This window comes from Magnolia sinica, chromosome 12 (genome assembly GCF_029962835.1).
Source record: "Magnolia sinica isolate HGM2019 chromosome 12, MsV1, whole genome shotgun sequence".
NCBI classification, from domain to species: domain Eukaryota; kingdom Viridiplantae; phylum Streptophyta; class Magnoliopsida; order Magnoliales; family Magnoliaceae; genus Magnolia; species Magnolia sinica.
Window position 1 is genome coordinate 82,839,904 of NC_080584.1, and position 24,871 is coordinate 82,864,774.

At 40.1% G+C, this 24,871-nt stretch overlaps 1 protein-coding gene across 1 annotated transcript; it reads left to right on the forward strand.

The window, feature by feature from the left end:
* The first annotated feature begins 1,221 nt into the window (after positions 1 to 1,221).
* On the forward strand, positions 1,222 to 24,386 carry LOC131220337 (uncharacterized). Its single transcript, XM_058215284.1, has 3 exons — positions 1,222 to 1,614; positions 15,649 to 15,763; positions 23,662 to 24,386. The coding sequence occupies exons 1-3, from the start codon at positions 1,372 to 1,374 to the stop codon at positions 24,384 to 24,386; spliced, it is 1,083 nt and encodes a 360-aa protein (XP_058071267.1). The 5' UTR covers positions 1,222 to 1,371.
* Positions 24,387 to 24,871: the final 485 nt, after the last annotated feature.

Sequence of the window (24,871 nt, forward strand, 5' to 3'; positions counted from 1 at the left end):
GCGTAGTCCATCTGAAATGTATCTACTTAAATTTTTGACACATGCCCTGAAATAATATGAAAAAAATGGATGGACGAAGTGGATATAAAATAAATACATCAAGGTGGGCCCTACGGTTAGCGCCGCACCTAATCGGCTCCGATGGTACGGAATTCTACTTTTTTGCTTTACGTACTCCGGAAGACTCATACTACCTGCTCTCGAAAGCATCTGGTCGGTAGAGAACCTTCCAGGAAGAGATATCGGCACCGGTCGGTTCTGTGGGCCCACCATGATGTATGTGTTTTCATCCATTCCGTCCATCTAGTTTAACAGATCATTTTAGTGTAAAATACTAAAAATTAGACAACTCCAAATTTCATATGGACCACACCAGAGGAAAGAGTGGTGATTGAATGCTAACCATTGAGACGTTTTTAGTCCCATCAAAATTTTTGATCAAGTTGAATTTATTTTCCCCTTTCATGCTAGTGGAAATAACCTTATAAATGGGTTGGATGGTATATGACCATCACAGAGGTAGTTAGGAAGGTTTTAATGGTTTAAGACTACATCCCCTTTTTTTCTTGTGGTGTGGGGTTATTTTAGTTTTGGACGTTCCTGATTTGTGGGTCAAACACTACTACGAGCTGAAAAAACTGATGGACGGAGTGGATTTCACACAGACATCCAAAGGAGCTTATTTTTGCAGGGAAGTGTTGTAGGAAACTGGCCTCCGATTAGATATGGTTCAAGGAGTTATATAATACTCTGGCTGGATAGGACGCTTGATACGCTGGTATGCAAAATGGTACATGCATTATGTCTCAACTGAAATTAAACTGATTAAATTTCGGAAAACACGTTTGAATAATCCTATCTTCGGACTTGTGGAAACTTGTTTTCTGGAATAAGGCCGTTGGATGTTTTCATTTTCACCGTCCAATAAATGTCCGCAATCTAATAATTAAATAATTAAATAAAAGTAATTTCCGGTTGATAATACATATAATATGGTACCCATTGTTTGGATAGTCTACTTTTAATTACATGCAAGCTACGTATTTAATTTCAAAGTAATTTCTAATTGCGTGCGTATCATCCATCATACTCTCTCCGAGTATCAAAGCATTTCTCATTCAACCGTATCATTTCCTCGTACTGGTGGGCCAGGTCACTTGTTAGCCGCGAGTGGTGTAAACTGCACTCGCTCCCCACTTCCCTTTCTCAGGCCTCCCTTGCGGAACGATTCTCAGAGACGGAGAGAGAGAGAGAGAGAGAGAGAGAGAGAGAGAGAGAGCGATTCCCAGAGAGAAGAGAGCCAGTGAAGAGAGAGAGAGAGAGAGAGAGAGAGAGAGAGAGAGAGAGAGAGAGAGAGAGAGAGAGAGAAATATGGGATTTTTGGGATTTTTCAAAGTCTTGTATTCAACCGTTAGAAACGCCTGTCGAAGATTGTACAATCTGGGCTGTGCTGCCGTTAGGAAGATCTGGCCTGCCGGAGTTTCGGAATCCTTGCACTTGACGGCCGTTAAACTCACAAAAACCGTTACCAACACCTGCAAGAGTTCGTACGACCTGTGCTGTGCTGCCGTTAGGAAGGTCGTTAACGCCGTTAGAGTGGCCGGAGAGCAGATCGTGCCCGATTCTCAAGACAGGGAGAAGATGGAATGGATTCTTCTGGAGGTTTTGAAATGCGGGGCCGATTTTACCATCAGGAAGTGGCTCAAAGGCTACACATGTAAGTTTCCCTTGACCTCAACATGTTGTATGTGTTTTATCCACTCCGTCCATCCATATTACAATATCATTTTATGGAATATGCCTAAAAATGATGTAGATATCTAAACTTCAGGTGGACTACACCACAGGAAACAGGGGTGATTGAACGTACACCACTGAAATCTTCATAGGTCCCCATAATGTTTATTTGCTATCCAAACTTTTGCCCCCAACACGTTTTTAATGGTGGGAGTTCAATCACCACTGTTTCTTGTGGTGTGATCCATCTGAGATTTGGATCTACCTCATTTTTGGCTCATGCCCTTAAATGAGTTGGGAAAATGGATGGATGACATGGATAAAACACCCATCATGGTGGGACACCAGGCTTTTCTAGCAAGGAGAGTCACTACCGAATCCCAATCCACAGCTTATTCTTAGATACAATTTAAGTAGAGCTCTGACATCTTCGAATTTCCATTTCTCATTACTAAAATGCTATAGCAAGTCAATATTTTAAGTCCATCTGTTTATGAGGCGGTCCATTTTCTTGAGGATTGCTAGGTGGTTATATGGAGTATTCGTCCACAAATTCCAATTATGGGTGCATTTAGGTTGGAAAAAAAAAAAAAAAAACTAGAACTTCCAAATTACAATTACTTGGATCAAAGCACTACTTTTGGTGGTGAATCCGACTTGTTGAGCGTTGGGGCCATCAAAATTGGGAGTAGGCTCAATATGAATTTTGTGGATCCACTACCCAAATAAATCCTAAAGAGATGTAGATTGTATTTTGTGGACATCCTAGTCAGCGAACTCCGTATGTTTCCATGCATGCCAACCCTTGAAATGATGCGACCCTATGAGTGGCAATGGTGGGCTGGCCCCAGTGGTGGCCGAACCATGTAGGGCTGGGCTCCTGAACTTGGCTTGAGAGCCGGGCCGGGTTCAAGCTAGAAACCTACGCCTCATGTCTAGGTTCATGCCCGGCCTGGTCCATTGGCTTGGTCCAATATACAAGATGACTTGAAGACACCCATGCGGATTCCATCTAACTTTTTAATTTAGTTTAAAGGCTTTGTTTTTTTTGGAGACAGGGAAGATACATAAAAACTTTCTTAGATTTATAATATTTCAAACCTTTAATCACGTTATTATTTTACTTTTACTCCGGTGGTAGACTCTCAGGAGTTTCAACACCTGGTCAAGGATTCAAGTACCCACAGATACATTAGTGTGTGTATGTCAAAAAAAAAAAAAGAAAACCCTTTGATCATGTCATTGTTTAGCCCTAGCCTGTACCATTGCCACCCTATGTGAACCCCATATTTCTTTAGAAATTGGATTCCACAACATTGGATATTTGAAATGATAGAATGATATTTCACAAATATGTGCTGTAAAATAAATAAATAAATAAATAAATAGAGAGAGATTAAATGAAGGGAATAGAAAAAAGATTCATTCCATCATTGAAGTAAATGGTAAAGAACAATCTATTGGCTATTACTATATTGAATCTTGGAAAGTAAGTGTTTCTCTCTCAATTATTGTAAGATGTTTTCCTTCATAATATCTTTTGATGAAAATTTTGAAAATAATCATCTCTTTTTATTAGGCTTCTTTCTTTTTTACGGTTTTAAAAATTTCCCATTACCTTGTGCACTTAAGCTTCAATCTTGTCTACTTTTGGGTAATACAAGAGTATAGATCCATACTATATTTCCTAGGTATGGCAAAAGATTTATCTACCAAACATGGTAAGCATAAATTTTAGGAATTTTTATCGTAAAACTCAAAATTTTGCATTTTATCTAAACAATGCCTTGACAATTGAAAATTCTAGGGAGATACATTTTGGGGAAGGAAATTACCAAAATGCCCTCTATCAATTGTTTATTTAAGCATGGAGAAAAATGAGATTTGTGGGGCCCAAATGGTATACGTATAACATCCAACCCATCCAACATATGCAACCCATAAGAAAAAATGGCCACTTGAATCATCAGATTGGCCATACTTGAATTTGGAGCTTCTAAGTAGTGGACATTATTTTTTTGGTTTGGCCTACCTTATGATTGGACCAACCATATTTTATGCTTGTTTGATAATATTAGTGGGGTGTATTTATTAGACAATTGGAATGTCATACACACATCACGCAGGCCCCACAATTCTCTAGTCTTTACTTTTTAAAGGAAAATTAAACATTGGCATTTAAGTAATTTCTCTCCTTAAATGCTCCATCAGGGAATTTTAGTTCTTTGAGGTACTATTTGGGAAAATCCAAACTGCTAAGGAATTTTCTGGTAAATTTTCCTAAATTTTAATGAGAGGGTTGCAGGTCCAACCTATTGGACCATAATTTATCATCTGCTCAATGAATAACTTCTAACCCATCATTTGATTATGGCATCCAACCCTTACAATACGTTAGTCCCACTGCAAGGATTGTGATGTGCAACAGTAAACCCCCCATACACTCATCATATGGACCACACCATAGAAAAAAATGTATAGCCATTGCTGAATAACAAAATACAAATGTGGTCCACTTGATGATTGTATGTAGCTGATTTTTCACAAAAGTGATCTTTGTGATAGGATTAACCTATTGGGCCGGTGGGATGTTACACGCACATCAGTGGTTGGGAGATATTCAGACATCAGTAGTTGGAAGGTATTAGATGGGTGGACGGTTTGTTATCGTCCAACCAGTTGTAGTTGAGGCCTTCTAAAAATATAATTCCCTTTTATTTGGATCCATGTCTCTCTTCTTCTTCTTCTTCTTTTCTGACTGGAGTCTACACAGTTTATTTACAAGTCTACAAGATTGTTCGAGTTGGACTCAAGTCTCACCGGCCATCGAATCATTGCAACAAGAAACCCAAATGTTCCGAGGATGAGGAAAAGATGGAAGAGGTACAAAAGGAGAAGTATAAAATGCAGGAAGAAATGAATAATATCAAATACCATATCAAGATATTACTCGAGCAGATTCAGATATTACTGCCGTGGATTAAGCTGTATGAGTTTCCAAATGAAAAGCTCCTCTTGGAATCAGTACAAAAGCTTGAAGAAGTCACAAGCCCTTGTGAGATGAAGGAGGAATTAAAGGTTGGTGATTAATTGCGTGCTTAGTGCCCAAGGGCCCATTTTGGTGTTGCCTCTAGCAACTGCAAATTTGATTCTGAAACAATGGATTAGTGTTTGGTTTGGTTTGAGGAATGGTTTTTTTTTTTGGAAGTATAATATACTTTGGTTTCGGATTATATGTTCTCTATTTAATGCAGCAGACCGAGTTACTTTTGAAGTTTTTATAAGCATGAGAAATATTTGCTTTTAGAGCACTATTTATAGTATATGTGATGGGACTAGCTTTTGGAGATTTTTGTTCCTGCGATTAGTTTTCTCAAGGTGGGAGATCTTTGGATATTCAAAGGAAACGAAAAGATATAAAGTCATGGGACCCCACCATGAATTTTTTGAGAAATCCATCCCATCCATGAGTTTCAGCAGACGATTTTAGGAACTGGGCCAAAAAATGAGGCAGATCCAAAACTCAAGTGGGCAACAAAGATTGAAGCAGTGGCTATTTAATGCCGACGGTTGAAAGTTTCTCTCTGGTTTTCATTAATGGCCACTGAAAAGGTCATGTGGCCCATCTTGATGTTTATGAAAATACACTGTCCATCAGTTATGCCTTATGATTTTAGGATTGGGCCCAAATTTGAGACACATCCAAAGCTTAAGTGGGCCACACTCTTTGAAACCATGCATATTTAAGTCCCACCATTGAAATTGTTGTGAGGCACACACCATGATGTTTCTGAAAAATCCACTCCATCCATCAATTTTTCCAAATGACTTTAGGGAGTGAGCCAAACAATAGGGCAAATCCAAAACTCCATTGGACCATACGGTTTGAAACAATACCCATTTAACGCCCACTGTTGAAACATCCATGGGGCGATGATAGTCCCAGCAAATTTTTGGACCAGGCTACTATATTTCAGTATCCAGTTCAACCCAATGGTAATGAACTGTTGACTGGTGTGCCATAGGAAGGTCTCAGCAGTCATTCGATCTTGATTGTTTCCTTTCATGTTGTCTACTTGAGTTTTGGATTTGGCTCTGACGTAGAAGGTTTTATAGATAAATTCTTAGTAAGATTAGATCAAAAGGAGCCCAAACAGAAGTGGAAGTAGTCCATCAGATCCAGACATAGTCCTGCATAGGGCATGACATAAATGGGTCCTAGATGCGTTCAATTTGAATAAATTCATTTCAAATAAGGAGAAATTATCAATGAAGTGTGGATCATAAATCTGTTATAACTTTTGATCTAGACATTATTATGAAATGAGCAACCTATCAATCTGTATGTAATAATGGTTACTGGGTCAACCAATGTGCCTGGTAGGTCATCCACCTCCGTTTGGCAGAAAAAATGCACAATTCCGGTTCAAAATTGCAATATGAGGAAAAATTATAATTTTTAATTTTGTCATATCATCTAACTTTGATTTTTGTCTATTTCAGAAATTGCTCCTAATAATGCAAAAAATGTTTTGGTAAGGTTTATCTGGACTTTTTATTTTTGGCAAAGTAAACTTTACAAGAGTTTTGCTATTTTAAGTAACTAAGAGTTTTGCTATTTTAAATAATTTCAAATTAGGCTTTGAGTTTTCTTTATTAGTGAAATAATCAAGAAATAGTACACATGTTATTCAATAAAATATCCAAACATTCTCTTCCATTTTCTTGTTGACTCAAGAATTCATCCAGTGGATTCAAGGCTTTAATTAATTGGGGAAGATGGTAATCCTCCTCTTACTGTTTCACACTCTTCCTTATGTCAATCTCATTTTTGGGCCCACTCCTTAACCTGAGCCGAAAATACAGATGGAAAGGGTAAATTTCTTAAAAATATCAAGGTGAGCCCTACCTCTACCACAAGGGATCGAAGCCAACGAAAGGAGGCCCCTCAAAGCAGCACGGTTGTTTTCGTCGATACGCAAAAATATAAAAGTCAAACCATTTAGGAGACTTAGCAGCAGGCGGCTGCTTGACAAATGGTAAGCAGTTTTATGAAAATAATTTAGAAGTAGAAGGTTTTCAGTGCTAAGCCCCAAAGAGAGTAGCTATATAGAAAATTCCCCTTTTAAAATCACAAGGACTTTGTCGCCACATGAGCACACTACTCCTGATCAAGCATATGGTTTCGCAAAAGCAAGAGTGACTTGCTTTTGCTTTTGTTTTTAGAAATCCTAAGGTCTCGATGAATGTTGTACGGAGTGTGCAAGTGAGCTCATGATAATTAGGTGTTCCAAACTGCTGAATGGATATATAGCATTTGTCCTGTTATAGATTTTATAAAAATATCATTTATTGTCTTTCATGTGACAAGTACAATCATTTATCATCACTTTAAATCTCTTTCGACAATTACTTATCCCCACTACAATAACGATAGTCATTCTATTCTATACCCAACTAAATGGCTTGATCCATCTAGAAAGAAATATTGTTCCGTAAAAAAATATATATATATATACATACAAAATATTTTTTCACCCCTAAAAAATTAGGTCATTTGGCTAAATACAACACTCATTTTTAAGGCCATAAAAGTCATTGGTGGTGCCCTTACATCAACAAAGTTGATGATTGTGGCCGTACACCCAAAAATATAGCCAAAATGGTTGATGGTGGGTCCCCGGAAGATGTGTTCGAAAAAGAAAAAGAAGAGTAATATAAAATCAATAAGAAAATATCTGTGAGGGGACTAGGTTTAAAAGCCTGGGCATTTTTGTACGCTAATTCTTTTTGAAAACATTAGTCTAAGGGTTATAGAAGTTTTTTCAAGGATGCTTTTTGGTCCCTTTGCCAGTAGCATAAGTTATTTTGTTCAAAATCCTTGACATTTTCTAGAGGGGAATCGGATTGCGTACCGAGTTACTCGGTATACTCTTATTGTACTGAGTAAACTCAGTTGGGCCCACCTTGAATGTATGTGGTCTATCCACTCCGTCCATCCGCTTTTTCATCTAATTTAAGGTGTTGAGCACAAAATTGAAGCATATCCAAAGATCAAGTGGATCATACCACATGAAACAGTGGGAATAATGATTTTCACCGTTGAAACCTTTCTAGGCCCCACATTGATGTTTATTTGTCATTCAACCTGTTCATAAGATTATACAGGCATGGATGAATGGAAAACACAAATATAATCTTCATACAAAACTTCTACTGCCGCTAGGAATTTTTCAATTGTAGATGTTCAATTCAACTGTTTCCTTTGGTGTGGTCCATTTAAACATTTTATATGATTTATTTTTAAGCTCAAGCACTAAAATTACCTGATAAAATGAATGAACGGAGTAGATAAAATACGTAAATCATGATGGACCTCATAGGGTTTACTCAGTATCCTAATCCCATGGCTCGTCATGCATATCCCGGGATATCGTGATCCCATCCCTCCTAATCTCATGGGATTCGCCCTGCGAAACAGACCCTAAGCATAATAAGTTACTGGCCACGCAATCTGCTTCCATCTAGAGGCATAGCAACTGATGCTCGGTGACTATTGCTTTTTGACTTGACAGGAGTCTTCCTAATTTCTAATGGTGCAGCCAGGCCTCACCCAACATGATGAGGCCTGACTGTTGAGCCAAAGTTAATTTCTTTAATGGATATCAATGCCGTTCATCTGATTTGCTAGATTATATTAGGGCATGATCTCAAAAAATTAAACAGATCCACATGTCAGTTGGATCAACTAAAGGAAACAGTGGTGACTAACCATTAAAAACTTTTATGGGCTACAAAAGTTTTATATCAAGCTGATATTTGTTTTTTCATTTTTGGTCAAGCTAATATTTATTCTCCTTTCATCCAAGTCTGCGTGACCTTATCAACATGTTATACGTAAACATTGTGATAGACCTGGGAAAGAATTTAATGGTGATCATTCAATTATCATTGTTTCTATAGTGTGGTCCACCTGGGATTTGGATCTTCTTCAATTTTGTTACCATGCTGTAAAATGAGCTCTCAAAACCAATGGACAAAGTGGATATATAATAAATACATCAGGTACACCTAATCAAATCTTCTTCCTATACCTTATAACTAATGCTAGGGACTTGTGCTTTATTCGGGGGAGCCGGGGCGCACCTAATCCACTCCTTCATCTTACTTTTTAATGGCACTATTTAGTAAACTCTGTGGGGCCTACCATAATATATATTTTTTATTGGCTCCATTTACCCATTTTACTAAAAAATTTTAGAGCTTGAGTCAAAAAAGAAGCATATCTAAATCTCAAGTGGACCACACCATAGGAAATGGTGCGAATTAAATGCCTATCGGTGAGAAATTCTTGAGGGCTACGTAAATTTTGGATCAAGCTGATATATGTTTTTTTCCTTCATCCATCAGTTTTGGATCAAGTTGATATATGTGGTTTCCTTTCATCCAAGTTTGTGTGATCTCATGAACAGTTTAGATAATAAGTAAACGGTTACTGTGGGCCTAGGATGGTTCCAGGGTCAAAATTATTATTCTCACTACTTCCTGTGGTGTGGTCCACTTAAGCTTTTGATATACTTTGGGCTCAACCCTTAAAATGAGCTGAATCACATACATTCACAGTGGGTGATTTCGTGTTTTTTTGGCGTTATAAATATATCAAGGTGGGCTCCACACGGCTAGGGCCGCGCTGTGTTGGGTGAGACCGGGGCGCACCTAATCGGTTCCTTCTTCATACTTTCTAATGGTACGGATTTGTGCCTTTTCGCATTATAAACACATCAAGGTTGGCCCCACAGTCAAGACCGCACCTTGTGGGGGTACCTAATCCGCTCCTTCTTCCTACTTTCTAATGGTACGGACGGGTGCTTTTCGCATTACTTCCTCCCGAAGTCTTCTTACTTTCCAAGGACACCCGTGGATGTCTACTCACACTCTTACTTGCAAGCATGCTTGACACTGAGGCATCCGCACGTGGCCGGAGCATCATTCAGCTCAGAAATGACAAACGGTCCGCATTCACCGTATATGTGGCCCACCTGATTAGAAGTGGAGGAGACATCCTAGTTTCTGGGCCAAGGCAGGAACAGACTAGGTTAAGTTCATAAAGTGCAAGGATCTTTTTATTCCACGTTAGTACGGTATATATGGCTAGCGTGAATCTGCATATCGAGTGGACAACCGTTCTATCTAAAATCACAGCTTATGAAATCCTAGCCCTTCATCTTTTAACATTATGAATCACATTTCAAATACCTTTCAAATGTTTGTCGTCCATGAGAGGACTAGAAGGTTGTGGAGCCCCATGGTACTTCTTTTAGTCCAAACATGAGAGAGATACAAAAATAAAGTGGGCCAAATTCTTGAGGACTACATAAATTTTGGATCAAGCTGATATATGTTTTTTTCCTTCATCCATCAGTTTTGGATCAAGTTGATATATGTGGTTTCCCTTCATCCATGTTTGTGTGATCTCATGAACAATTCAGATAATAAGTAAACAGTTACTGTGGGCCTAGGATGGTTCCAGGTCAAAATTATTATTCTCAACTACTTCCTGTGGTGTGGTCCACTTAAGCTTTTGATATACTTTGGGCTCAACCCTTAAAATGAGCTGAATCACATACATTCACAGTGGGTGATTTCGTGTTTTTTTGGCGTTATAAATATATCAAGGTGGGCTCCACACGGCTAGGGCCGCGCTGTGTTGGGTGAGACCGGGGCGCACCTAATCGGTTCCTTCTTCATACTTTCTAATGGTACGGATTTGTGCCTTTTCGCATTATAAACACATCAAGGTTGGCCCCACAGTCAAGACCGCACCATGTGGGGTACCTAATCCGCTCCTTCTTCCCACTCTCTAATGGTACGGACGGGTGCTTTTCGCATTACTTCCTTCCGAAGTCTTCATACTTTCCAAGGGCGCCAGTAGATATCTACTCACACTTCTTACTCGCAAGCATGCTTGCCACTGTGGCATCCGTGTGTGGAAGGAGGTTCATTCATCTACGAAATGACAAACGGTCCGCATTCACCGTATATGTGTGGCCCACCTGATTACAAGTTGAGAAGACATCCTAGTTTTTGGGCCAAGGCAGGAACAGACTGGGTTAGGTTCACAAACGGCAAGGATCTTCTTGTTCCACGTCAATGTAGTCTGGCTAGCTAGCATGAATCCGTACATCGAGTGGACAACCCGTCTATCTAAAATCACAGCTTAAGAAATCCTGGCCCTTCATCTTTTAACATTATGAATCACATCTCAGGATATCTTTCAAATATTTGTCATCCATGAGAGGACCAGAAGGTTACGGAGCCCTTTGATATTTGTATTAGCCCAAACATGAGAGGTCCAAAAATCAAGTGGGCCACACCATAACAAACAGTAGATTTTGCATTAGGTTGATATTTATGTTTCTCCTTTGGTGAGGAAATGCAAATTGCTTGTAACCATGGCCAAGTGCCTATTTTCTACACCTTGACATGGCTCAATGAAAAAGTATAACGTAGCCCCACGTGGAAAATTAAAGTTTCTCGAGCTTCAAGCTACCATTTTGCTTCTTCTTCTTCTTCCAATGTGGGCTTATATTGCATACACACATAGTTCTTTCTAACTCGGCCATGTTAAGGATTACAAGAGATTCTTATAATTTTATAATCTCTCGTTGCAAACAATTCTGAAAAATTAATAAAAGGAACTAATATAATTAATAATAATAATAATAATAATAATAATAAACATCTTAGGGGGCACCATGAAGCTTAGGGTTCCTCTAAGGGTCCATTTGATTTTTCAAATCAAGTGTAAATACCTTGTGAATGGGTAATCATTACCATTTCACTCGGCTTGTATATTCATTAGAAATTTTATCTTGAAAACCAGTTCAAAAGAGTTAGTTTAAAATTTTGAATTCCATGGTGATGTAAATAATACATTTGTTCCGTCTAGCTGTTTTGCCATAACCGTGAGTTGAAAAATGAAGCAGATCCATCACTCAAGTGGCCCACGCCAAAAGAATCAGTAGTCCCAAGAAGTTTTTAGCAGTAAGTGTTCGATTTCCTTTTTTCATGTGGCGTGGTCCAACTGAGCTTTAGATATGCATCATTTTTTAACTCATGTCATAAATTCAGCTGGCATGATGGATGAACGGTGTGAATAAGAGATATGGCTTTCTTGGTTTTTGTGTCTAAAAAGTAGACCGTCAAAAATATTGTAAATACCTATGGAAGTAATTATTACCCATTTACAGGTATTTACCATGAATTAAAAAATTAAACAAGCCCAATCCCTTAGTCATTTGGAAAGTTTACCTGACATTATGATAGGGTGTCCCCAAGAAAAAAAAAAAAACAAAAACAAAAACAAAAACAAAAACAAAAACAAAACAAAAGAAATGCTGGGAAGATACTTGGAGAAGATCCACTCCTTTTCATTATTTTTTGCAGCTCATGGTAATATGTCAAGTGTAAAATTAGGCAGGTCCAAGACTCAAGTGGACCACGACACAAGAAATGTTGGGGATGGGGATGAAGATGCCCACCGTTAAGATGTTCTTAAGCCTCTAGAATTTTTAGATTGGGCTGATTTAGTTTTTTTTGTTTTAATAATCTCCCTTTCATGCTAGTGAGAATAACCTTATGAATGGGTTGGATGGCTTATGAAACATCACGATGGTTATAGAAAGGCATTGATGAAGAGCGCTTGAATTCCATTATTTCTTATGGTGTGTGTGACATCCAGTAAGTTTCTACAATATTATAAGTCACCATATATAAGAAATAATGAGCAACGTCCAGGGAGTGTCTTAGGGAATTAGCCTCTCATTAGACGTTGTTCTACCATATTATAACATGAGTTATATGATGCTCTGACTGCACATGCATGATGCTTGATACACTGGTACATAAGATGCTACATGCAGAATATATCAAATCAAATTGAACCGATTAATAAATTGCAAAAACCACTGTTTTAAAGTATCATTCTGAAAATGAGAGATGTATATATATATATATATATGGGAAAAGGTACTATGCGCTCGACCTCACGAGTCTGTCCCATGAGGTCAAGCTGTGTGGGCCCCACCGTGATGCATTTCCAACATCTAACCTATCAGTCAGATGCACCATTCCATCGTGGGCCTAGATCTCAAAAATCAAGTCAATCCGTGACTTTTGTGGGCCACACCACATACAGAAGTGGAGAGGGGCCGTTGTAATTCTTACTGTCCTATTCTGGGATTATGGGAAACATTTTTATTTATTTATTTAAATATGACCATTGGATGCTTTTAATTCTTACTGTCCAACAAATATCCAGCAGTCTGATAATGACTTGATTAAATAAAAGTAATTTTTGGTTCATTATACATAAGAGGTGCCCATAGTTGGATGGTCTATTTTGAATTACTTGCACTCCACGTATGAAAAGTCCAAGTAATTTCTAGCTGCTTGATCATCATCCACCACATTCCCTGTGCATCGATCAAAGTTTTTGTCATTCAAACTGTGTGTTGGATCCCTGGCTGTGGGGCCCACCATAATGTATGTGCCTGACATCAATGTCATCTCTCTGTTTTGACAGTTCATTTAGAACATGATCTAAAAAATGATGCAGATCCAAATCTCTAGTAGACCATACCACAAGAAACAACGGGGATTAATCATTAAAAACTTCTCAGAGGTCACAAAAAGTTTCATATCAAGCTGATATGTGTATTGTCCCTTCATCTAGGATCTGTGATCTTATCAACAGGTTGTATGGCAAAAAAGTATGGCAAATAAACATTTCAGCGCCCCTAAGAAGTTTTTCATGTTAGGTATTGGATCATTGCTCTTTTGGAGTTCACCTGAGATTTAGGTCTTGCTTCATTTTTTAGATCATGCCCTAAAATGAGCTGTCAAAACAGGTGGATGGTATTGATGTAAGGCACATACATTATGGTGGCTCCCATACCACCTCAGTAGATCTGGGGATCCATGGAGCCATACTTAGAGATGTACACGAACAAAGTTACGGCAGGTAACTCGCTTGACTCATAACTTAACTCGAACTTAACTCGGTTCGAATTGATTCCACTCGGATCGGGTTCAATGATATAAATATTTATATAAATAAGTTATATATTATATATATTATACCTTAAAATTCTAAAATCTAAACTCAAACTCACACTAAGCTCAGCTTGAACTCAAATTCAACTTGGAATATTGAGCTCAATCTCAGCTTGAGCTGGGCCAAGTTGTTGACCAAGCCAAGTCGAGCTAGCCAATCAAGCTTGAGGTCCGAGCTAAGCTGAGTTTGAGCTAAGGTAACCTGGCCAACATGGCCAATCTGGACTCGGGTCAGCATGTATACATTTTTAGCCATGCCCCATTCAACTAGTATCGTCTCCTCATACACGTGTGCCGAGCCACGTGTTAGCAGCGTAGCAAGTGGTGGAAGGGAACGGATTGGCTACTCCCCCTGACACCAGCTCCGTGGCTGGTGTTCGGCGCTCTGTGGGCCCCACCATGATGTAAGTGTTTCATCCATTCCGTTCATCCATTTTTAAAGATAATTTTATTTCTTGATCCCAAAAATGAGAGGGATATAAATCCCAGGTGGATCACACCACATGAAAACAATAGTGATTGGATATCAACCATTAAAATCCTCCTATGGCACACTACACTGTTTATTTGACATCCAATCTGTTGATTAGGTCATACAGGCCCAGATGAAGAGAAAAAACAAATATCAGCTTGATCCACAACTTTTATGGTCCCCAAAATGTTTTTAATGGTCGACCCTCATTCAACACTGTTTCCTGTGATGTGGTCCATTTGAGATTTGGATATACCTCATATTTGGACTTATACTGTAAAATGATCTGTAAAAACAGATGGATGGCATGGATGAAACACATACATCATGGTGTGGCCCATTTAGCACCGACCATCAGCCATTGGCTGGTGTCGGGGGGAGTAGCCAATCCGTTCCCGTGGTGGAAAGGGGTGCAGATTACCTACTGACACTGACAGTACAAGTAGCAACGTTGCTATTGGACGGTGTTACCGCGTCCACAACGATGAATGAATCATCGGGTCCCTCTGCTTGCCACAGATTGAAAAATCCTGCTTTCCTACATCTTAATTGGTCTATTGATGGGTCTAATTAGATTACAACAAGTAGGATTTTCTTGTGGGTGGCAAGCAGACGATCCATATTCTGCATGTACGCGTTTTATCCTATCTATTCATGTTTTTTTTTAAATTTTTTTTTCATTATTTTACTGAGTTACCTAGACTTAAATCAAAGTTGGACCATACCACATGAAAAGAGTTTTGATTGCCATTTAAAAAACTTTATAGGGCCCACTGTAGTGTTTATTTTCCATCCAACCTGTTGATTAGGTAACAACGACCAGGATGAAGCAAAAACATAAATATCAGCTTCATCCAAAATTTCCGTGGGCTCAAGAAGTATTTAATGGTGGTTGTTCAATCATCACTGTTTCTTGTAGTCTATTTTGCATTTTGATCTGCTTTCATTTTTATCTCAGGCCCTAAAAATGAGCTTAAAAATTTGATGGACGGTGTGGATAAAACACGTACATCATGGCGGGGCCCACAGAGCACAGTCCAGTAGCGACTCGCTATTAGTATTGTGAGTAGGCAATCTGCGTCCGGTGGAAAGTGCACTCGCGGCCACTGCACTTTATCAAGCGTACCTCGCGGAACGATTACCAGAGAGAGAGAGAGAGAGAGAGAGAGAGAGAGATGGGATTTTGGGAAGTCTGGTATTCCACGACCGATAAACTCAAACAAAATGCACCAACGGCCGTTACAAACGCTTGCCGGAGTTGTTACGATATGGGCTCTGTCGCGTTTCGGAAGATCGATAACGCCGTTAATGACGGAGTGCAGAAGTTGAAGGATTACCTGTCCGATTCTCAAAGCAGGGAGAAGATCGGACAGATTGCAACGACTATCGTGAAATATGAGGCCGATGTGGCCGCGAGGACGTTTCTCAGACGCGGCACCGGTAAGTTTCTCTGGTTTACCAAAATAACCCTAGGAATTTTTTAAATGGCCGTGATTTTTGAAAGCCGATTGCGTCCTGCCCGTCTATGCAGGGGCTATGTGGGGCCCACCGTGATGTATGGGTTTTATCCATGCCGTCCATCCATTTTTTCAGATCATTTTCAGTATGAGTCTAAAAATTAGGTAGGTCTAATGGTAATTGGACCACACCACAGGAAGCAGCGGTGATAGTGAAACTCACCGTTGAAAACTTCCTAGGGGCCACCGTGATGTTTATTTGCCATCCAACCTGTTCATAAGGTCATATGGACCTGGATGAAGGGAAAACACAAATATCTGATTGATCCAAAACTTCTGCTGCTCATAATAAGTTTTTAATAGTTGGAGTTCAATCCCCACTGTGTGGCCCACTTGATCCTTGGATCTGACTCATTTTCTGGTTCATATCCTAAAATGATCTGAAAATTTGGATGGGCATAGATAAAACCCATACATCACGGTTGGCCCCACGTAGGCCTGCCTGGACGGATTATCACCCAGGCCGGGGCAGGAAGCAATCGGCTTCTGTGATACTCGTAATTAGGTAGATGAAAAGATGGCACAAAAGTTAAAATACATAAATAATCTTAGAGATGGAAAATGACACTCAAGCGGATTGTGTCTAGAGCTGGGCATCAAGGCAAGTTCATATAGGCTTGAGCCAAACTTGACCCGACTCGGTATCAAGTCTAGCATGTCTGATCCCATACGAGTCCAGGTTTGACCTGGACTAATCCAGATCGAGTCCAACCATGTCAAAAGTACTGAGTTGGGTTGGTTGGCACTGAATCGGATCGAGAGATGAGGGAGGGAAGGAGTGGAGGGGAGAGAGAGGAGGAGAAGGGTGGTGATGGTGGTGGGTGGCTGCCAGGCTTGAAATAGTAGGGAGGGACAGAGTGGAGAGGAGAGAGAGAGGAGGAGGAGGAGGGTGGTGATGGTGGTGGGTGGTTAGGTAGGGTTAAGGTTAGAGATACTTAGAAATTAAGGTTTTTTATTATACACACACACACACACACACACACTTGAATCCAAGTCGAGTCAACTCGATTGATTCGAGTCTGACCGGATCGAGTTTCGGGTCGAGTTACTGGGTAACTCGGACTTGACTCAGTTTGAGTTCGGATTGGGTGAAGCCTACTCGATTCGGACTTACTCACTCATTCGGTTCGGATTGAGTTGGGTTTGAACAAGTCAGACGAGTCGAGTCAGGCAAGTTGAGTCATCCCGTGCCCAGCTCTAATTGTGTCTTACCTCTGGCTGGATGATAATTTGTCTTGGCAAGGCTACATAGGCTCCACCCTAATTTATAGTTTTATTTACGCCACCTAAATATCATAGGGCCCACCGGAGCCACCACCCATTTGCTCTCGCGAAGGTAGTGAATTGATAATAAGATTGGTTAATAAGGTAGTCTTTTGAAATAGGGAGGTGATTAGGTGATACCCAGTATCGATGGAGGTGGGTGGGACCCCTAACTGTGGGGCTCACAATGTTGTATGTGCCTTAAATCAATACCGTCCAACCATTTTGAAAGCTCATTTTAAGGCATGATCCCAAAAATTAAGCCCCCTCAAGTCGTAGGTGGACAACAACATAGGAAACATTTGTGATTGAATGCCCACCATTAAAAACTTTATAGATTCCATCAGAATGTTTATTTTCCATCTAACCTTTTTTTTTAACATGCACACACACTCACGCCATAGTGGGATTTCACCAACTTTGGATACTCAAACCCTTGACAGGGTGTTGAAACTCCGGAGAGTCTACCACCTGAGCAAGACTAAGGATCCCCATCTAACCTGTTGATAAGGTCACAAACAGTTCGATGAAGAGACCACACAAATATCATCTTGATCCAAAGCTTTTGTGGCCCACAAGAAGTTTTTAATGGTCAATCATCAGTGTTTCCTATACTATGATTCATTTGGGATTTGGAACTACTTCATTTTTTAAGTCATGTCCTAAAATGAGCTTCCTATAAGGATGGACGGCGTGGATCGAATGTAGTCACATACATCATAGTGGGCCCCACAGTCAAGGGTCCCACCCACCTTGGTGGATCCATTGTCTCAACCAATCCACTCCCTTGAAAAAGGTACTGGAATGTACAGTTGTAGACACCCCATTTACACTCGGTTGTACCACATTCGGTGCAGCCTATTTTGCCCACCAAAGTGGTGGAGGTGCCACCGTCTTTACACAAAGATAGCCACAGCCATTTTGGTTTAAAAACAACATCCCTCCAGTCGTTTGTGGGTTTGGCTTCTGCCAACCTAGACCAACCCTGTGTTTACAGGTCAGCTCCGTACTAACCCTACTACTCACTCATTGGCACGATTCACACGAGCACCCAAAATCATATTCAGATGATGATCCATACCCATCCATGACCCATGTGAGGTCACACAAACCTTACTTCGAAGCTAAGCCTATGGTTCGTAGGATCCAAACTTGACCCCCAAAAGGCCTATAAAAGGGGTTCTTACCTTCATAACAAGGCAGAGGGTAGAGCTGGGCATCGGACCGAGTCGGATCAGATTGGGTCCAACTTGACTCGGTCCGGATTTTACATGACTTGACCCGAAATCGATCCGATTAGGGACCGAGTCCAGGTCAGAATTGGATCAAGTCCGGGTCATCTAACTCGATCTAATCCGATGTATTGCTAATTTGACCCGAAGCGAGTCCAACTTGGTCAGAAAACCGAATCGGATCGAGTTGGGTACCGTTTGGATCGAAAGAGAGAAGTGGACGGTGGTGGAGGTATGTGTTATATCCAAGCCATCCATCCATTTGGAGAGCTTGTCTTAAGGCTTAAGCTGAAAAATAAGACAGATCTAAAGATCAGTTGGACCACACTGTAAAAAATAGTGGTGGATTGATCGTTTACCATTGAAACCCTTTTCAGATTAAAGATGTTTCGGATCAGTTTGAAATTTGTTTTTCCACTTCATCTATATATTTTTAAAATTATTAACGGATTAGATGGAAAATAAACGTTATGGTGGGGCCCATGTAACTTTGATCTTATTTGAGCCGTTCATACAACTCGGAGCTCGATGCGCGTACGTGCTTGTCTTCACACGACACATATCTACAACAAGCTGTAACCCCATGTGTAGCTTGCGTGTGGCCACGGGAAACGGATTGGCTAGTCTACTACCCCGACAAGCCAATGGCTGGTGGTCGGTGCTATATGGGCCCCAACATGATGTATGTGTTTAATTCATTCCGTCCATCTATTTTTACAGTTCATTTTACGATATGAGTCCAAAAATGAGGTATATCCAAATCTCATGTGGACCACATTACAGGAAATGGTGTTGAATGAGGGTCGATCGTTAAAAACATTTTGGGGCCAATAAAAGTTTTGGATCAAGATGATCTTTGTTTTTTCTCTTCATCTAGGACCGTATGACCTAATCAGCAGATTGGATGTCAAATAAACAGTATAGTGGGCCTTATGAGGATTTTAATGGTGGATATCCAATCTTTATTATTTTCACGTGGTGTGGTCCATCTGATATTTATATTCCTCTCATTTTTGGGACCAAGCCATGATATTATCGTTAAAAATGGATGAACGGAATGGATGAAAAGCATACATCATGGTGGGGCCCACAGAGCACCGACCACTAGCCGTGTGGGACGCGGATTAGCTACTGACAGGTTTAGTATCTAGACTCCTTGCCCGAGTGACGTGACCAAGTTTCGTGAAGTGATGTGACCAAGTTTTGTGGGACCCACCATGATATATGTGTTGTATCCGCACCGTCCATTCATTTGGAGATATCAATTTAGGGTAGGAGCCAAAGAATGAGTCAGATCCAAAGCTCAAATGGACCCCACCACATAAAACAGTGGAGAGAGTGACGCCCACCATTAAAATTTTCTGAGGCCCACAAAAGTTTCTGATTAAACTGAAATTTGTGTTTTCCCTTCTTTCATGTCTGTCTTAACTTGTGAACACGTTGGATCTCAGATAAACATCATAGTGGACCTTAGGAAGGTTTCAACGGTAGAGTCACTCTTCCCACTGTTTTTTGTGGTGGGGTCCACTCCAAATCTAGATCTTATTTAAAATGATCTCTACAAATTGATGGACGGTGTGGATACAATACATACATCATGGTGGGTCCCACATAACCTGGTAACGTGACTTCAGTAAGAGTCTTGCTGGCTACTCAACCTCTGTCACTTTTTAATTTTCATTTATATTGCGTGTGATGCAAGAAACCCGCTTGAGCTTATCCAGGCAACACAGCTGTACAGTTGCCTAGCTCTAAGCGTGAATGCAAGTGGGCCCACCGTGAATGCATGTGGTTGATCCATACCGTCCATTCGTTTTTCCAAATCATTTTACGGGTTGAACCCATTGTTTTGTTGGAGAGAGTACATGAGTGGTATGAAGTGAATGAGAGGGAAGATGTTTGCACATGAGAAAAATGACAGATCGGATGTGTTTGGATCGGATCGGTCCGGATTGGCATTGAACCGAACTCGGTCCAATGAATGGTCGGATCAGCCTGACCCTACTCAAACCGCACCAATCCACGCTGTCGGTTCAGTTCAAATCGGGTCGGATCTAGTCGGATCGGGTCGGATCGACTGGATCAAGTCAGACATGCCCACCTCTAGCAGAGGGAGAGAGGGAGAAAAAATGGAAAAGGAAGAGTAAGGTTGTAGCGTCTGACAAAGGGCAAGAGTCCAAAGAGTGTCCAACTAGAGTGCAATCTCCTGTCGACCTCTTCTCTGATCCTTTCTTTTTTTCCGCCCCTTTTATTATTTCAGAACTTAAATATTTTTTATTCTTTTTACAAAACTAGATGAAAACTCAAACCTTTTATTATTATTATTTATGAAATCAAATATGGATTATCAATCTATCCAGTTCCTGTCTATATATTTCAACCCTCTTTCAAATCCTCTACTTTGAACACCTGAGGAAGTAGGCTTTGATCTAACATCATGGAAAGTATGCTCTACAATTGACTCTCTTGTAAATCTTCTGTATTACAAATTGCGACTTGAAAGAGTAATCAAAAACTCCATATTCTTTTTATTTTCCTTATTTCCCTCGAAAATTATTTTTTTACCGTTTTCATTTTGATTTTTGTCTATCTTTTATAGTTTAAACAATTAAATTAAACTTAGTGCATTTACTAAAAGTTTTTTCAATCCCTTATAAAAGCATACAGTTTGGCAAAGTAGAGACTAGGGGTACACAGTGGTCAGTTTAGTCCAGTTCTGGGGTGAAATCGGAACCGTACATTTCCTAACGGTTCCAGGAAAATCAAAACTGAAACCAGACCTTTTGCACCCTAGAACCAAACCAAAACCAGACCGTAAAAACTGGTTCGGTTTCGGATTGGTTCTACGGTTCTAGGCTTTTTATAATCCAGAGAGAGAGAGAGAGAGAGAGAGAGAGAGGAATGGAATGGGGGAAGCATTGTAGCAGGGGCGGCGTGAAGAGAATAAAGAGTTAGAATTTTTTTTTAAATATATGGTCCAGTTCCAAGTTCGGTTCCAAGATCGATTCCACAGTTCGGTTCAGTTATACATAACCCTAAACTGAGAACCGAACCGAATTAATCGGTTCTTTGATTTTCAGAACCGAAACCGGAACCATTGCACTTTAAAACTGGACCAAGCCATACGGTTTGGTCGGTGCCGATCCAGTTTAACGGTTTTACTGGTTCTATGTGCACCCCTAATAGAGATTGTGTCTGACAGGAGTGGTAAAAGGATGCCTAACCTCTTCCTCTTTCTTTTCCGTAATCGAGATCCTTACCCGAAATCCAGGGCACAAACCTGTTCAAGATTTACTCGGGTAAGGAATTCTTCAATTTTCCCGATCTCTAAGCGATTCTACGAATTCTAGCCAATCTTGAATTTTGGAACCTTCATTTTGGCTAGTGGCGACTCTTATCAATATATAGATACAATTACGTTGTATGAGGATTATGAATGGTTTACATATAATTATTAATTTTCTCTTCTCAACCCCTCCATGAATTTTGGGTATGGAGGTTTTAGTTATAGGTTTCACTGGATCTGGATAGACTTTGAATATGTGCTTTCATATGCTATCGCCCGTATCAACCAAGCACCTAAAAAATTATATATTCTTTTCTCAACCCCTCTGCAAGGTTGAGTATGGAGGTCTTACCCATGGGTTTTATGGGATTTGGATTGACTTCAGATATGAGATTTCATATGTTATCGCCCGTATAAAAATGAGGAAGATCCAACACTTCCTTGGCCCCGAAAATCTTGCAATAGCAGGTGTTCAATTCAATTGCTTTATGTGGTGTGGTCCATTTATGGTTTGGATCTACCTTATTTTTTGTCTCATTTCATAAAATGATCACTCAAGGATGATGAACGGTGTAGATATAACATATACATGATGGTGGGGTCCATCATGTATATGTTATCGCCGGTAAAAAAATATTTTGTCTCATTTCATATGTTATCGCCGGTATAAAAATGAGGAAGATCCAACACTTCCTTGGCCTCAAAAATCTTGCAATAGCAGGTGTTCAATTCAATTGCTTTATGTGGTGTGGTCCATTTATGGCTTGGATCTACCTTATTTTTTGTCTCATTTCATAAAATGATCACTCAAGGATGATGAACGGTGTAGATATAACATATACATGATGGTGGCGTCCACGAAACTATGTCACACGAACACACCTTCGCTCATCCATTTTGTGCGGTGATCTCGGAAGATTACCATGATTTGATAGTTAATGATATCCAATCAAAGACAAGATGCAATGACGTAAGTTTTACACCGCATTACCACAGTAGTACCCATCATCCAAACAGGCCCTTAAAGTCATTTTTGTGGACCTGGAGTCATGTGTCAATCATCAAAACCATTTATGTGATGGAACTTGTAGCGGATGGAGCATTATAAAACATTTCTTAGATTTGAAACTAATTTCCAACCTTTCATCATGTCATTGTTTCCCTTTCAAGGTTGGTCTCTAAGGCTGAACTCTTTTTAGTCTTATTAATGGAGCCAGGGACAAGCGCGCAGCTCTAGCAAGTGGGTCTGCAGAATTCTGAAATTGCCATGAATCAACATGGAACCGAATTCTGAAATTGTCATGAATCAACATGGAACATCTGAAACGGAATGATGTTTCACAAATCTGGGCTGAAAAGAAAGAAGAAGAAGAAGAAGAAAACGATTTGATTTCTTCATTACAGTGAATGGCAAAAACTAATCTATTGGTTACTAGTTATAACTCTAGTGAATTTTGGAATGTGTCTCTCAATCATTATGTTTTCTTCCCTAATCTCTTCTAAGTGAAAGTTTTGAAAATAATCATTATGTTTTCCTTCCTAATCTTTTTACAATTTTCCCATTACTTTGTGCATTTAAGCTTCAACCTTGTCTACTTTTGGGTAATAAATGAGTATATATCTGTACTATTCTATTGTCTAGGTATCGTAAAAGAAGGTGTATCTACCAAACATGCTAGGCATAAATTTTAATGAGAATGTCTCAAGGACAACCTGTTCTACCACAATTTACGGTCCACCTAGTGAATGACTTCTGACCCATCATTTGTGGGTGACATCCAACCCTTCCAATAGATTGGTAACACCACAAGCATCGCCTTGTGCAAAAACCAACGTCATACACTCATCAGGTGGGCCACACCATAGAAAACAAAATAGGAGTGTGGCCCGCATGATGATTAGATGTGGCTGTAGTCTTCATGAAAGGTTGGAAGATATTCAATGGGTGGACAGTTACTCATGGTCCAACCAGTTGTACATCAGACCTTCTAGATTTTAATGTAGGTCATCTCTCTTTTTTTCTGACCGGAGTCTACACAGGTTGGTTACATGTCTATAACCTTGTTCGAAATGAACTCTTGTATCTACTCCCGTCCAATCATGGCAGCAGGAATTCCAAATGTTCCAAGGAAATGATGGAAGAGATGAAAAGGGAAATGATGGAAGAGATGGAAGAGCAGATGGATAAAATGCATGAAGTAATTGATAAGAAGATGGAAGAGATGGAAAAGAAGATGGATAAAATACAGGAAGAAATAAATAACATCAATTACCATAACAAGATAATCCTCGAGCGTACTAAGCGATGTGAATCTCCTGGTGGAAACATTTCACTTAGAATCAGTACAAAAACTCCAGATCTGGGTACTTTGACCTGCTCACAACCCGCACCACCTGTTGTCATTGTCAACCCATCACAGATGTCAGCTTCTACCACACTCCGAATTCGGAACCTGCCCATGGCGACTACCACCACCAGCTACAATGCTGCTGCACTGCCTCAACCCGCACCACCTGTTGTCATTGTCAACCCATCACAGATGTCAGCTTCCACCACACTCCGACGTCGAATTCGGAACCTGCCCATGGCGACTACCACCACCAGCTACAATGCTGCTGCACTGCCTCTTCCCTATTGCCGCCCTGTCCGGAGCTGCAGACCAACAACCCATCACCACCCAAATCCTCTACAACAGCCCTCTTTTTGTTTTCCTCTCTCTCCTTTTTCTTCGAAGTCTCTGCCGTGCCACCGAGCTGCCCACTGAAACGCCCGTCTGCTTGATCCTCAACCAATGCATGCCGGATCCCGATCCAAACCTACCCACCTCCATCAAGGGTGGTGATTTCTTGGATGTCTGATAGTTACTAAGCTTGTTTGGTATTACTTTTAGGAACTGTAGAATTGATTTAAAAAATATTAATGAGTTTCTTTTGTAATCAGGGAATCATATTTTTTTAGAAGTGTAATTTGTTTTGGTTTTGGATTATATTATCTGTATTTATTACACGAGACTGAGTAACTTGTGGAGATTTGTTGCCCTAGGCTGAGTTACTTGTGCATATTAAATTAGACCATCAGTTGTACATTGATTTCAACGTTGTGGCCCACCTGATGAGCAGACTGTCCCTGATTTTGCTGCTGGGTGATCTTTATGATGGATTATAAAGTTTACAGGGTATGGATCTCCTATACAAGTAAGCATGTTGGCTGGAATGATTACTGTATGACAGGTTATCATGCCTCCATTTT